We start from the raw sequence: 17,254 nt of genomic DNA on the forward strand, positions 1-17,254 counted from the left end.
TAAATATTTCCTCATAATTCATCCCCTGTAGACTGTGAATCAGCCTAGTCACTCTTCTCTGAATTTTTTGTACTTTTTGTAGCCTGGAGACCAAAACTTTACACAGTACTCCATATGAGGCCTCACCTATGCATTATAAAGCTTGAGCATAACCTCCTTGAACTTGTACTCCACACATCGTGCTATATAACCTAACAATCTGTTTGCCTTCTAAATGGCTTCTGAACACTGTCTGGATGTTAATAGTGTTGAGTCCACTACAACTCCTAAATCCTTCTTATAAGGTGTGCTTTCTATTGTCAGACCTCCCATTGTGTAGTTAAACCTAACATTGTTACTTCCTATGTGTAAATCTTTACATTTACTTACATTAAATTTTATCTGCCACAAATCTGCCCAAACCTGTATGCTGTCCAAGTCCCTCTGTAATGATTTAATGGATTCCAAATTATCAGCCAATCCAACTAGCTTGGTATCATCTGCAAACTTAACCAGCTTGTTAATTATATTCTTATCCAAATTTATATTTATATATATTAAAAATAGCAGCAGCCCTAGCACTAATCACTATGAACACCACTCATAACATCAGCCAATACTGATAAGGTTCCTCACACCATAACGCTCTGCTTCCTGTGTCTAAGTCAGTTTTGCACCCATCTACAAACAACATCCTGAACTCCCACTTCTTTTAATTTGATGCCCAACCTGTCATGGGGCACCTTATCAAATGCTTTCTGAAAGTCAAGATAAATAATATTATATGCTCCACTTTGATCATATCCTTCTTTTGCTTCCTCATAGAATTCCAGCATGTTAGTAAAACACGACCTCCCTCTTCTGAACCCATGCTGACTGTTCAGAATAACTCCTGTCCTTGCCAGGTGTTGCTCAATCTTATCCTTAATTCCTTCCATTAATTTTCCTGTGATGCATGTTAAGCTTACTGGCCTATAGTTGCTTGGATCTGCCCTGTCACCCTTTTTATATAATGGGATGATATTGGCCATTTTCCAGTCTTTCAGAATCTCCCCACTGCGCAGTGACTTCCTAAAAATATGTGTCAAGGGTTTATATATGTACTCACTAGACTCCTTAAGAACTCGAGGGTAAATATTATCTGGTCCTGGTGATTTTTTTTATTTCAGCTTAAATAATCTAAGCAGTACTTCTCCCTCTAAAATTTCCAAATCCATCCAGTATCCAGTCCAGTATAATGCCTGAGAAACCACTGCTGCTGAACCAGTTTGTTGGTCAATTTCAAATATCTGTACACTCTTCAAGAACAACACCCAGAGAGAGGTACTGAAACTCTTTCACTTTGGGGGAGCTGATCACCCCTTAAGTGAAGGGAACAAGCCACTCTTTTCTGAGAGAGGACCATGACCTCAGAAATGGACATGCTATTTCTCACGTGTGAGCTGTGACCAATGTTCACTGGAGACTACAGTCTCATGAGGCTAGCAAAAGGTCATTGTCATCTACAAACAGCAATTTACCCCTTAGATTTTTAAAGTATTTACTCTCCAAGCCAGGGGTACACTTTGATATCCTGTCCATAAAAATCAGAACCAGGAAATGAAACAAGATGCGCTATTGATAGAATCCAAATTGATAGAAACTACATTGAATACACTTGATTCAAACCTACATAATTAATGCTACATGAATGCAGCGACATGATGGCATGCAGCAACACACCAGGAACTCTATACTCTGGAAGTACACATTTCTTCTTCTGGAGGAAAAAAAGATTAGAAAGCAGTAAATTGCTTGACCTGAAAAGTATTTCATGGCTCTCTCTCTTTCCTAAGATACAAAGTAGAAGTGGAAGTGGACAATGGCTGACAGTGAGAGCAGCATGTTGTCGAAGAACTCCGGGACCCTGACAACCAGATTCAGCAACTCCTGACCAGACGGACACACCTGAGGAAACTGAGGGTTGCCTGCTGAAAGAGTCCTTCTCAGCAGCTGAAATCGTTGCAGCTCATCACAATTCAGAAACTTAGACTTCATGCAACGCAGCTCACTTTCAGGGCTAAGTGAATTTTACCTCTGCACCCCTTTGGCACAATGACGAAAACAATAAGGAAATCGGCCTGGTTCAGCTATGCAGGCAGGGGTCTAAGGGTAGATCACCTCCATTGGCTCAGGCAAGCATCTCCATCCAGAACCATTTCGACCTTCTCTGCTCCCCCACCATACTGGCAGCCCTGGGTGATGTATTTATTATTGGAGATTCTATTGTATGAAACCTGAAGATTTCTTTTCCTAAACTGAAATCTTTTGTTTATTGTTTTCCCGGTGATTGTGTATGAAATATTATGAGAAGAGTGCCAACAGTCTTTGAGAGGCACAAGGACAAGACAGCGAGAATCATTGTAATACATGCCCGAGTAAATGACACGTGACACTAACAGTTGGAGGTTCTTAAAGAAGATTTCGCAGCACTTATTAATGCCATGATGGAGAGGACCCCAGCTGTGAGAATCTTCATTTCGGGTCCCTTATATGTGGCTAGAAGATCGGATGAATACTACAGTCATCTGCTGGCATTAAACAACTGGTTGAAAGGCTTCTGTGAGGAACAAAACATCAGGTTCATAGGTAATTGGTATTTCTTCTGAGAGAGGCTGCATTTCTTGCTAATAAATTTGGTGCCCGGGTCCTTTCTGAAAAAATCTGCCAGGTAATTTGTCTGTCTTGGCTATGTAATTCAAATCAAAATTCTTTCCATAATGCCTTGATAGAATATGATAATATCCTAATAGTGAACTCTTCCTTAAATGTGAACTGCATTAACACTATAATAACCAACCTCAGTTTAAGTGAAAAACCCAGACAATGTGGCATAAATGTGATTAATTTATTTACCATTTCACCTCTAGATGGTGTACTGTATTAAAACTATAGCAGATTATAGATTAAATAAAAATCTGCACATATCGGCATCAACACAAATAACTTAATTAACATTTTGAGCAGCCATAACACTATGCCAATTAACTGTTGTTTCAAGGTCTTATTAAATGTTAGAGCGTTAACCAACAAGACATTTTACATCAATGATCTTATTAGTGATAGAAAATTGACTTCCTTACATTAAATGAATTGTCGCTCACCTCTGATGGTACGGCTGTTTTAATTGAATCTGCACCTCCGAATTACAGCTTTATTTTTTTGGTTTGCCAAACCAAATACTTAGTGCGTATTTACTCAAGCCAGTTTAAGTGTAAAGATGGTGGCTTTGGTACGTTCGTGTCTTTTGAGTATCTTACTGTTGTTATTCAAGTAGTTTCCCAGTCACTTGTATTGTCGGTATATAGACCTCCTAAATATAATGCATCTTTCATTGAGGGATTCTCAGACTTAGTGTCAATTATAATAATCAACTATGACAAGTTCCTAATTGTTGGCAGTTTTAATTTTCATATCAATAACCAGTGTGACCCAAAAGCAAAAAATTCATGAACCTCCTGCACTCTTTTGATCTGAGCCAGCACATTAGCTAGCCCACAAATGAGGGGGGGGGGGGGGGGGGGGGGGGTGTCACACGACGGATTTAGTGATTAATAAAGGATTAAAAGTTGATGTGAGGCAGATCGTGGATATTGGTATATCAGACCATTTGTTCATATTATGTAATGTAGAAGTACTGATAGCTACGTACAACTAACGAGAAGAGTATTGTTAAAAAATGCAATTTTGATACATCTGCAGCTTCAAAGTTTGTTAACAATCTCAACAACCGGTCTGTTTGTAGTGCTTACTACAATAGCGATAATAATGTAAATAGTAAGGTGGAAAACTTTAATGCTAAAGTTAGTGCTGCTGCTGACATACAGTAGAGAGCTGAACGTAAATGGAGAAAATTAACTAACTAAATTAACAGTTCAGTAAGAAACATAGTCTGTCTTGAGAGGCAGTGCTTCTTCTCAAAAATTATAAATAATAATGATGGTAATCCAAGAGTTTTATTCTTTACTATTGATTGTTTGCTAAACCCAGGTCACTCAATGTAATGCCTCCAAAAAACTACAAATGTAATTTGTGTGGTTTTTGCTATATTTTTTAAACACAGAATTAATGATATTAGAAATAATATTGTACATCCCCCACAAAGCGGAATCCTATTAAATCCCAGTATTCCATTTTAAACAAATTAAATTCTTTCACCAGGTTAGATTTACCCAGTCTATGAAGAATAATCTTTCAACTGAAACCTTCCACCTGCATTTTTGACCCAATACCAACATGCTTTTTCAAATAAATATCTAATGTTCTAATTTATAGTGTGCTCGACATAGTAAATTTGTCGTTGGATACGGGGGTCTTCCCAGGCTGTCTTAAGACTGCTGTTATTAAACCTCTGCTCAAGAAAAATAATCTTGACTCCTCTGTTTTTGACAATTTTAGACCTATTTCTAACCTGCCTTTCTTAAGTAAAATTGTAGAAATGACAGTCTTTATGCAGCTAAATGATCATTTGAATAAACATGCTATTCTTGACAAGTTTCAGTCAGGTTTTAGAACAAATCACAGTATAGAAACTGCACTGGTTAAAGTAGGAAATGACTTGCGGGTTAATGCGGACAGAGGCTGTTTACTTCTTCTCATCTTCTTAGATCTGAGTGCAGCATTTGATGACAATATTCTTATTTGTCAGGGGTGGGCCTCTCTGGCAATGTCTTAAATTTGTTTGAGACTTACTTAACAGGTAGAAAATTATTTGTTACATGTGGTAATTATACTTGGGAGACCCATTATATTTTATATGGTGTTCCACAAGGATCTATCCTGGGTGCATTGCTCTTTCCGATCTACATACTTCCGTTGGGTCAGATTATCTCAAGGCATAACATGAGCTACCAAAGATATGCTGAAAACACACAACTGTATTTCTCAATAGCGCTTGATGACACCGACTCTCTTGGTTCACTGACTCAATATCTTACTTGTGTTTCTGAGTGGATGAGTAGTAATTTTCTCAAACTAAATAAGGAGAAAACAGAAACCTTAGTTTCTTAGTAGATACAATGAGGGTATATTAGAAATAAACTTGATCCATTAGGCTTAAAAGTCAAGACAGATGTAAAAAATTTAGGGGTAATTATTGACTCTGACCAAAATTTTAAATCATATATTAATCAGATTACCTGGGGCATCATGCATAACACTGTGCGTAGAATTCACACTAAAACATGGCGTACAGACAAAAGCGGAAATGTTCGTACACATAAAAAAATCCAGATGCATAAATCTGTGCATTCACCAACTTCCATTTTCTTCAGCTACATAAATTCCGGTCAGTGTGAAAAGTAACGCACATGCACGCGCCTGCCGCCACTCCCAAACTCCTCCCAGAATTATGCCTCTTTGAATATGCAAATCAATATAAATAGCCCTTAAGCTCAGCGTTCCGTGAAAAGGCAATGGCAAAAGCAGTGGGGAAAATAGAAGAATTTCAGTGAATACCAAGTGGAGGAAAGGAAAAACATACTATTTGTTGGTTTTAACAGTGGTATAAACAACAAAAGGAAGTTGATCGAGTAACATAGAGTGTCAGATATCAAAGTCGCCGTGAAAAGGCCCACTGTCTGAGTGTCATATGAAAGCTTATTAGGGTACAGAGAAAAGAAAAAAAAAAATAGGCACACAGTGGGAGAAAAGCTTGAAATGTCAACTTTAATCTCGAAATTTCCACTTTAATCATGTAGTTTATTTTGTCATTAAAGCAGAACATCATAAACTTAATCTTAAAATCGTTTAATTTACTAGTTGCTCAAATACGAATGTAACTAAAGTAGCACATTAAATGCTTTGTTTTGTATATGTTGTTCTATGTGCTCTTTGTGTGTGAATCACTATGTGCTTCTTAAACGGGCTTTCTTTTCCTCCGATACGACACAGAATTTATTTCATTCATGATATTACAGCTCTCTGAATAATTAAAATACTGAGATGTATACTTGATATCATTTTCATGATGATAGGAGTTAAAGCATGTTATTAAACATGGGAACACAGTGGCGCAGTGAGCTGGCACCATGTCCAGAGATTGTTCCTGCCTCACACAAGATGCTTGCTGCGCCGTGCGCTACCTTCGATGGAATAATTTATTGCAACAGTACTGTCTCTTTCAAACGTACTAACCTCCAATTCCTGTCCTTCCTTTTCTTTCTCCAAGTCTTCGCCACACAATCAGCTCTGTAATAGATGTTAAGCCATCTGTAAACATAGAACGTTGATTCATCAAAACTTTTAAGGAACGTTGAAATATCTTCGTAGTACATGTTTAATTATTCCATCCATCTATCCATCCAGGGTCACAGCAGTCCCAGTGAGCATACAGTGCGAAGCAGGAGCAATCTCCGAACAGGGCACCAGATTGTTGCTGCGTCACCGTGTCCTCACATGTTTAATTATTAACAATATAGATTATTTAAATGATGTGAACATTTTATCTGTGTAATGTAATAGACATATTTTGCTGCATTTCAAAAATGATATCATCATCATATGCAAATACGCTCTTTATAAAGTGGCTCAGGTTGCGCAATATTATAACTGTATCACAAGTTTACAGTGAGGTGATTGTACTAAAATGTACAAACAGTTCCACAAGGAGCACTTGATGGACTGATTGAGTGTGTTTATAGTTCTTGGGATGAAACTGTTTCTGAACCGTAAGGTCCGTACAGGAAAGGCACTGAAATGTTTGCCGTTTGATAGCAGTTCAATAGAATGTGCGCATGGCTGAGGCAGCAGGTGCTTGATGCTGTATACCGATAATTCTCTTTCCGATCAGCTTCTGTAGAGCTGTGATTCCACACTCAGATACAATGGGAAAAATACTCTGAGTGGTGCATTGAGAGAAACAACACTAAAGCAGTTATGGTATTTGGAATAGTTTGGCCATTCCGTGGACCATTATATTGTTACAGGTTAATTACAATTAGATGCCTTAAACTAATAAACAATATGCGGTTAATTTCAGTGTATTTGATAAAGCCGCATCAGGGATGTGGATCTAAAAAAGAAAGGGAAACTACACTGGAACAAAAGCACTGCTTTGACGCTGGGTGCCGCCAGTTTGCAAAACCGAGCGAAGAACTTGTGTACGCCAAGCATTTAGCTGGCGTGAAAATGTGCGTGGCTTTACGCCAAGTTTAGGTTTTATACATCACAATGTGAGCCTGGAAACGGGCTTATGCAACATTTTTGTGCGTACACACCGTTTACACATGAGGCCCCAGAACTGCATTTTTTCACTTAAGGAATATAGCAAAAATTAGACCACTTATAACTTTGTAAGATGCTGAAAAATGAGTTCACGCTTTTGTTTTTAGTTGACTAGATTACTGTAACGCACTCCTTTCAGGACTACCCAAGAAAGACATCAATTGGTTGCAACTAGTACAGAATGCAGCTGCAGGAAAGTATTTTTACTCATTATTCTAAGCATCAGAAAAGCACATATTTTTAAGTTCTCACATCTGCAAATGACGCAGAACCATATTCCTACATTTTGATCAGGTTTCATGTTAGCTGTTTCCTTTGGTAAATTCTTTTGAACTGCAGAACATTATACTGCTAGAATGTATTAACTGTATGAGATTTGTGCAAATATTACAGTATATTTAGTAAGGTATTCAAGTACAACATCTCTGAAAATTTCAGACCAGAGTCAGAGTTCAATACTGAAAGTAACAACAGCGTCTGCAGCATTTTAAACCTCAATAAAAGTCTTTCTAGAGTGGATTTCAACTTTCACAGTCTTCCCTATCCCTGGACACTCACCATGAGCTTCTTCTTGATGATGTGGAGATGTTCTGTCTTTAAGCCAGTTAAAAGTATCACATAATTATTTGTGGTGGGATTTTGTGCAAGAAGAGCACCACAGCAGCATGTATGAAAACACTTACAGATATAGCAATGTAAGGAATGACAGGAAAATTTAGAAAACAAGTTTATTAGACAAATTATACACAGAAAGCTTTGCCACTTGTAACAGAGGCCCCAAATTTGATCGGTTTGTATACTATGCAACACATACAACAAAATAGGCCTATATTAAATACTGTACATTGTAATCAGTTCAAATTATTGACAAATCCTGTATGTCTCATATAAGAAATTAAAAATGTTACAGGCTCAGCAAGTGGTTCATGCTTTTAGGATCTTGCATCCCTCCAAAAATGGCCTTTCTGTGATAAGATATGGGGTTGTCTTACTCTGTAAGCAATGCTGAAAAATGTACTACAAAACAGTGATGTTGCTACATGATGCTCTTTTTCAGAACAGGATTAGCATCAGTATATAAAATATATGGTTTTGTAAAGTTTCTTTATTTTTGCTAAAGAAACTCAATGACGGCTATTTCCTATTTTCATTCATAAGCCACATTTTAAGTAAATTAACATCTAATGCTTGTATCAAACACAGAATTTGCTGCTCTCTACTAACCACATTTGCAATAAGTTTTAAGATAAACTGAAAAGCTCACCCTAAACGTCTAACATTATTAAATACTAATAAAGTGTTAACGAAACAACTGGCAACAAAATAGTTTTGCTACCTGCACTTCAGCCTGTTAGCAGTTGGCACTTGAAAACTCAAATAAAAATGCTGTGATAATAACTATGAATGACTGTGTAAAAACGGGTTCCAGGTGTTTGACTTTTTTTAGTATGTTATGTCGGTAGAGCAAATTAAACTTGAAAGAGTTTTCTAATCCAGAATAGGTGATTTGGATGTTACAAATAAGGCCAAGGGACAGGCCTCATGTTTAATTGCTAATGGCAATGATTAAATTGTGCTTCCTGTTTCAAACAGCACAATGAAATCCAAAGTAGCCTATGCAATGCAACATAGAAAATGCATTTCTAATCACACAAACAACATTCAATTACCCTGGAAATCGGAATAAAAGTACAAAATAAGTCTTTGAGGCTAATGATGCAAACCAGAGTTACATTTAAAGCACTCAAATTCTGCTTTAGAAATATTCAGAATATAATAAAGACAACTCATCATACGTTGTGCATCTTTATTTTTAATAAGACACATTCCACTTACTAAAGCCGTTATTAAAAATGAATGGTAAGAGCCATGTCTGACTTTCCATTTCTAGACGCTGAATTTCCATATCTGAGGCGTTAACTTTAAAATAACTAGTACTATACAGAACAAAAAAGAAATATTCATTTAATATCATACAATCACATTTAGATCAAAATGCACTGGTGCAGTGCAAAGTATTTAACTGTAGTTTGACTGGATTGACAATGGCTTGAGGCAATTCTAGATTAGGAAAGAAAAAACGCCTTTCTTATAAATAGGTGACACTTTCTCATGCTGAAGATTTTGCCTTTGGTCCAGTGATTTACACAGAGAAGCAGCAGATAACCTAAAATGAAGTTGACAATGAATAAGAGAGACCAAAAAAGCAAAATGTAAATTAAAAGTGATTTCAGTTATTGCAGTTACATACTGAAGAAAGAGAGCTGCTACTTATCCTGACTTCAAAAAGTTACATCCATGTTAGTCCATTACAAGAGTGTGTTGCTCCTTAAGAATGGAGTCCAAAATGACAACAAAAAATGAAACTGGTAGATATGACATTCCCATTTTACCGACCCACCCCCCTCAGCCCACCCATCCAGAAAAAAGCATCCCTATCCCATCCCCAGAAGACTATAGTACTACTTATATTGAGGTGCCTCGGTCAGGGTCATTGCCAAAGTTGAACCCAGGAGAAGGAGTTTGCTGGTATGGGATTGATGACATTGTCTTCATAGGACTCCTGAAGAAGCCTCCATTGGGAGCTCTTTGCCTAAAAGGACCAGTTCGGTGATCTTGTACACCTCCAAAGGCGAAACCAGAAGCAGCTTTGGCAGAGAGGCTGCGGCTTAGAGTCTGGATCTGCTCTGGGATGAAAGTTGTGGTGGTGATGTGTGTGTTCCGGAAATCACTGATCTGTTCTAGTGCTTGACGTGTGGGAAGAGAATCGATATCCAGGGGCGTCAGATCAATGGAAGAAGTGGAGAATTGCTTGTGAGGACTGTCATCCTCTGTGCAGAGACTGTTCACTCTTCGATGGAGGTGCTCTAGATCTATCTCTTTATCATCCTATTCAAAAAAAAAAAAAAAAAAACAAAGTTGTGAAAACTGTAAATATTAACTAAATTCCAAAAATGTACATTATTGATTTTTTGTATTATTGTATTTTTTGTAATATGTATTAAATATGACTTTAATATAATTTTTAAATAGGATGCTTTCACTATCTAAATACAGTAGCTGCACACATTAACCAACCTTCAGTGAATAAACAAAGGTGCAAAGGCAATTGTCATTGCTGAAACACGTATGTAAGAGTCAATCTGAGAAAGTAATGTTAAATTTATTTAAGTTTTGCTTAATTTTAATCTTAGAATATCAGTTTTTTATAGCTACCTAGAATGTCGTATAGCCATTTACCCCCTGTAAGTTAACAAGAAATGGAACTTTGTTTGCTTTATCTGTAGAACAGATTAAGTTAAGTCAGTGAGGAAATAGTCCGACTGCTAGTATGGACTGTTAGATATGTCTGCAAATAGAATAGGATATGGCATACAATTTTCAGATCGTGCTTAACGTGCCTCAAGTAAGACTGTATGACCAAACTTAGAGAAATGAAACAAGATAAATAAGTCTTAAACAGAACTTTCTTTAAACAAGAACTTTACTTATTTTTTTTATCATTTTTCTCTATATTTTAGTATGAACTATTTTGTTTTAAATTCACTGAGAAGTCAAGCAAAATGACACCTTTTATTGGCTAACTTAAAAGATTACAATATGCAGTCTTTCGAGACAACTCAGGCCCTTTCTTCAGGCAAGATCATACTAAGATAATTTTAATAAGCATATCAAAATGTACCTGATTGAATTTATAAAGGAGAGACTATGCGGACTTATAAGCACTTGATCTGAAGCCAATTATCACTGCTGGTGTATATAAAGCTAGTCTTGACAATAAGATAATTACTAAGCTGAACAACATTTTCACTTCAGGATGGATTAAAGTAAAGCGAAAAACTATATATTTATTCTGATTATGTCTGTAACTTTCATTTTAAACTAGTACATTTAAAGACTTCTAAAGGATCCTAACTCTTCCAGAAATTAATGTCTTCTCTCTAACTAATGAAAATAATCCATAATTTTCTGGAACTTTTCTGCAATTAACACATCTGGTTCAATCAATCATACAGTAACAAAAATAACCAAATTCTTTAATCTTATATAGTGCCGTTCATACTGTTTGGGACAAAGACACATTTTTCCTTGATTCACCTCCTCTGCTCCGCAGTTTAAAATTATAAATCAAACAATTTAGATGTGTTTAAAGTACATATTCCAGACTTTGATTTAAAGCTGTTACATACAGTACATACATTTCAGTTACTTCATGTAAAAATGACAACACTTTTTCTACATGGTCCCTCCATTTCAGGGCACTATAATGTTTTGGACATAGCTATGGTAGGTATATTAAAGCAGTCACATTTAGGACTGTGTTGCATATCCCTTGCATGCAATGACTACTTGAAGTCTCAGATTCAAGGACATCACCAGGTGCGGAGGTATCTTTTCTGGTGATGCTCTGCCAAGCAAGATAATGGTAATGCAGCCATCTTCAGCTCCTGCTTGTTTCAGGGGCTTGTCCCCTTAGGTTTTCTCTTCAGCATATTACCATAGTGAGGATTCTTCTGTCATCAGCAATTTGGGACTTCTTTGGCCTACCAGTCCCTTTGCGATTAATGAGCTAACCAGTGCATTCTTTCTTCTTAATTATATTCCAGACAGTTGATTTATGTCATCCTAAGGTTTTACTGATATCTCTAATGGTTTTATTCTTGTTTTTCAGTCTCATAATGGCTTTTTTGACTTTCATTGGCAGAGCTCTTGTCCTGATATAGAACAATGGTGACTATAGACTCCAAAGGGTAGAAGCAAACCGAGGTATCTTATGCCTGAACTAATCAATCAGTGAAGCACACCTGAGTAATAACAAACACCTGTGAGGCCAATTGTCCTAAACATTATGGGGCCCTATGCAGAAAACGTGCTGTCATTTCTACATGCTGTGATCAAAATATATACAAATACCCTTAAATTAAAGTCTGCAATGTGCACTTTAATCACATCTCAATTATTTCATTTGCAATGTTAAACTGTGGAGCAGAGGGGTATAGCAAGGAAAAATATGCCCTCCATAATGTTTCTGTTTTTTTTCTAATCTGTTAAGTTTTCTAGGGAGAGATGATCAATAGAAATATCTGCTCTTCTGAAATCAGGTCTTCAAACTTGGGATGACTGTAGATTTAAACAGGACTGATAACATCACCCAGACTAGAAAAATATTTGCAAGACAGCACTTTGTAGGAAGAACAAAGAGAGTACAGTTACCCCTATTAGCACAGATGGACCACACCAATATCAAGTTAAAATGAGAAGTTTGCTTGCCAGTTAGATGAAAATAAAAGTTGCTTAAAACCAATCATAATTTTTGGAAAACATTTCTGTCCCCCTTTAACGAATGCAGTTTTGAGAAACTTAGGATGCTAATGCTCACTCATATCAGTCTGAATAATACCAACATCCTCTAATTGCATGCCTGGGACAAGATCCTTCACTTCCACTGACGTAGCAGGGAATGGATTTTAAGAACACGGCATGCGTTGCAGTGGGCTTCCTTCAGCTGGTGATTCCTGGATGTGTAAGCAAAGTAAACTGCTCAATAACCTTTGGTGTCCTAATTTCTACTGGGGGAGGGTGCCAATTGAGGGGTTATCATAGACGTCTGTTTCATTGCCGTTTGGAAAATGTAGTCCTTAGTAAACTTAGTAAAGTAAAATTAGATTTTTGGAGGATTTGTTTTCCAACTTGAATTACTGAGCAATGAATTCAGTGAGCGTTTTCATAATTTCACTTCACACAAACAGGACTTTGCGCTGTTTACGTCACCATACTCTTACAACGTTGAGAATACACCTGAGAATATCCAAATGGAATTGATTGAACTGCAGTCAGATTCTATTCTGAAGGCAAAATACAATGAAGTTGGTGTGCCAGGCTTGTATGCTTACCTGCCACCCTTGTATGTGCAGATCCATTAAGTTGGCATCGAGAGTACTGTCTATGTTCGGAAGCACTTACCTTTATGAGCAATTGTTATCATTAATGAAAGCTACCAAAACTTCACATCGCTCAAGACTTACTGTCGAGCACCTTTCATCCCTCATAAAAATTGCAGCTGCACAAGATTTCAAGCCTGATATTGACGAACTGGTTACTAACAAGAGATGCCAAGTGTCGGGACAAAAGAAATAGATCTCACACTGTAAGACTCCTATATAAGCAATGAATATAATATAATGAATATAATATAATAATATAAGGCACTAGCTAAGAGGCTAAGACTCTAATTGTACAGTATGCTGTTGTACGGAGATTGTATGAAAATAAATTGCTTCCCTTTAAACTTTAAGTGTTACATTTTTTAAAGTTTTCAGTATTGGAAAGAAAGCTACAGTAACTTGTATAATAGTATTTGTTACAGTGTGGCCTGCTGACGCATGTATGGCAGTCGAAGCGGCTCACCAATGGTAGTGAGTTTGACATGCCTGATCTAAAGGCATGACCTAACTTCTCTTTTTCCCTGGTTAGTTACCAGAAGTGTATACATTTTGCTCTCATGATATACCAAATTTATAGGCTGTTTTTTTTTTAGTAAGTAGAAACAAATAGGAATGATTCTAGTCCTGCTTTCTGTGAAGGGTACTCCAAAATATTAAGTACTTAGCGGAACTGTACATATCCTTTGTGGTAACATTCTTATTAAAAGTTATAAAAGAATTGCAGAAAGCAAATCAAAGCATTGTAGAAAAATCTGAGATGGTTGTGCATGAACATGTTGTTTTAAACTAAATAATTTTACTATGCTACATTGACCAAACTGTTCATGACTGATATCCAGCACTGCTTACACATTCATAAAACCTTTGCAAAGTTGCTAAAATAAGACTTGTCAGAACAACTTATATAGCAGATGCCAAACAGGTCATTAGGGCATGAAATTTCAAACACAGCTATAGGAAAGAAAGTTTATTGCCCTAAAAATTCAGACTGAAAGAACTTCACAGTAGTAAAATTAATTAGGAGTTTTAGAAATTATTTTAACAGCCATGATCTTCATGTGTTTCAGTCATTTAATATCCATAGACCATAAAGAAAAGAGATGCTAATATCCAAATAAGAATTTCAGATTTTCTTTGTACAAACATTTCTTGAAGTTAGCATCAGGGAAATCTTGCCATGAATAATGATTATTGTCCATTGCATATTAGTACAGTATATTTAAGGGTAAACTGTGTATTTAAAATATAATTTTTCTTAATCTCACGTGTAATAAATCATAGTTTTTAAAATGTGTTCAATTGCACTGTGATTTCTGCACTAAGCAGAAAAATGAAATTGGTGAAAAATAAAATTGGCCTCATGTGTGGGTGCATGCATGACTGGGTCCTACAATGGACTGACACCCTGTCGAAGGCTGTTTGCCTACTTACTCTTAGTGTTGGTAGGAAAGGCTTCAGCAATTCGGACACTGAATAGGATATAGCAGGTTTAAGAATCAGAACCACAATGCAGGTTACGATTTTATTATACTACTGCCCATACACAAATAAATCTAAATAAAAATCAAAAGCACCTAAAAACATAAAAACAAACTGCTGTTTTTAATTTTAAGCAATATAGAAAAATTATAATGTACTGTATTTTTCTGTTTTGGGTACTTTTTCAGAAAAATGTATGTTTCTCAAAATTAAATGTACGTATGTCTTTCATTATGTAGCAGGACTAAGCCAAAAAGCATTTTACTCCTTTTAATAATGCATCCCATGTTTTGTCTTAGTGGCCCTCTTGTTCTGCTTTTCATGACATTTTATCAACTGATCAGAATTTGTCACCCAAAAACCAATGGCCATCTCCATCAATCAAGAATTGAATTCTCTTGCCCTCTAGATGATGGTGGCACTAATCGACAATGCACCTTCACAGTCACAGCATCATTAGGTGAAAAACATGATTTCAAATAGTATAAGGCACAATATATTTTTAATAATTTTTCTATGTTAAACTGTTTCATTAGGTAAACTTTTGTAAAAACGTCAGTTATTCTTAAGTCTTCTGACAAAGACAAGAAAAAAAGACCTAGGAAGTGAGGAGTACGTTTGTAGTGTTTTGAATGCTGGGTGAGATGAGATACCGACATACCTAACCTGGTGAGGTTCAATGGAACAGATAGGATTTGTTTACTAAATTATTTTTCTTTGGTTCATTATGTTTTCCCCTTTGATTTCTATGATTAACTTCTTCTTTGTTGCACACAAGGACTTATTCTGCATGGAAAGAACATTCCCTTATATATTTTGAATAAATGTGCATTTTATTTCTTGAAAAAAAATTATGTAAGGTTCCATTTTCTAAATTCCAAAGAAATGGTGTGCTACACAGAACAAAATCAAAAAGACAATAAAGGACATAGTGCCCTCTTGTGGTTACTGTCCAAATTAAAACAAGTAAATGTAAAACAATCTTTTAACAGATAAAATTGTTCAGTTAAGTATAGTACATCAGTTGTTATTTATTTAATATTGTTTCAAGAATGACATCAAGAAAGATTCAAATGGCTTTAGCATTCTATGTTCAACTGTAACACAATGATTTCATAGGTTTTAGTATTCCTGAAGAATAAATGCGAACATTACTCTTAACTCTGTTGCCAAGAGGAACATATTTTATAATTGCAGCTGGAATAAACATTCAACATTTCATAATCTGGATAGATCAACTGGGTCTCATTTTAAAGTGGGCTGAAAAAGCTGGATCTTTCAATCTTTCTGTCAGTAAGTACTGTAAGACAAAATGGGCTTTGCTCATTCTGCTAGGCTTTTTTGGCACACCAGGCTTGTTAAGAAATTAGATTTAAAAGGGATCAAACTGCACAAAACCCCCACTTGCATTCCAAACTAAGTGACTGAATTCCAACTTGTACCAGAATTTGCCTGGACTTCATTTTTTAAAAGCTAAGGTGTTAATTAGAGTTGACCTGACTTCTCTCCAGTGGGCCCTCTGCAGACCTTCTGATCCTGAATGTGTGAACTGGAATCAACCAAGGACAAAGAACTATAATTTAAGGGATGACAACTAAGATGGACAGAAAAACTTGCCTATATTTTTTCACTGATTTTGTAACTGGAAGTGATTATAATCCAGGTGGTTCAACTTTCCTTTAAAACCACATGAATCCTTCCGTCTTAGAGCAAGCAAGAAGTAGCGGGAAAAGGAACAGGGAGGATTCTCTAAGGGAAGAGATATTCTCCAAAATTACTTTCTCAAACTTGGTCTCTGAAGCCTAAGGGCTCATTTATACTACACGCTCAGAACGCGTATGCATCTGCATCATGGCTGCCATGCGTTCCCAGCATTCATTTGATACATCCTCTGAGCAGGTGCTCAGAAATTAACGCAACACATGCGCGAGTTGCAGTACCAGTAAAAAGTCGGGGGGCACAGTGTCATAAAGTTGGAATGTGATGTCAGAGTCTCTGGTTACTATCTACTTGTGACAGAAAGCCGCTTTGCAGATCCTACGAGATCGATGTGTGCGCTTTGATGTTTGATGAATGGTTTGATGTGGTGAAGCAAAATATTGACATACAAATGCATTCGTGGTGCTTTTATATTCAAGCGTTGCATATTCCCGATCGTAATGACACAATACATTTTAAAAGTCTCACATACCCTCTTCTGTGCAGTCTTTTTTTTCTACGGCTTACTCCGGACCTGACAGCAGTGGCAAACAGCAGTAGGTTGCCACACAGAACACATTAAATGTATGATATTCCAACTCCCTGCACATTTAGAATCCTAAGATTTATACTTGATATCACTTTCATGATGAAATGCAATAAAGTATGTGTGTTACATTTTACAGATAAATCGGCAATTTCGTTTAAATAATGAATACTGTTAATAATTACACACATGTGGGTGACACTGGCAGAGCAGTAGCACTGCTGTCTTGCAGGGAGTCACGTCGCTGGTATTCTCTGCCTGGAGTTTGCATGTTTTCCTTCTGGGTTTCGACAGTGTACTCCGGTTTCCTTCCAAATATATGCAGATTTAATGACACTAAAAT

General features: G+C 36.5%; 1 protein-coding gene across 2 annotated transcripts in view; it reads right to left on the reverse strand.

Moving 5' to 3' along the window:
• Positions 1-7,823: 7,823 nt before the first annotated feature.
• The window catches only part of grid2 (glutamate receptor, ionotropic, delta 2), a 2,355,570-nt gene continuing 2,346,139 nt past the window's right edge, over positions 7,824-17,254 (reverse strand). For both annotated transcript variants that reach the window (XM_028802162.2, XM_051927734.1), the window contains one exon: positions 7,824-10,131. In XM_028802162.2, coding sequence (XP_028657995.1) covers positions 9,709-10,131 — 423 coding nt within the window. In that variant the 3' untranslated portion in view covers positions 7,824-9,708. The remainder of the gene's footprint in view (positions 10,132-17,254) is intronic.

The sequence above is a fragment of the Erpetoichthys calabaricus genome, chromosome 5 (assembly GCF_900747795.2).
Source record: "Erpetoichthys calabaricus chromosome 5, fErpCal1.3, whole genome shotgun sequence".
Lineage (NCBI taxonomy): Eukaryota > Metazoa > Chordata > Cladistia > Polypteriformes > Polypteridae > Erpetoichthys > Erpetoichthys calabaricus.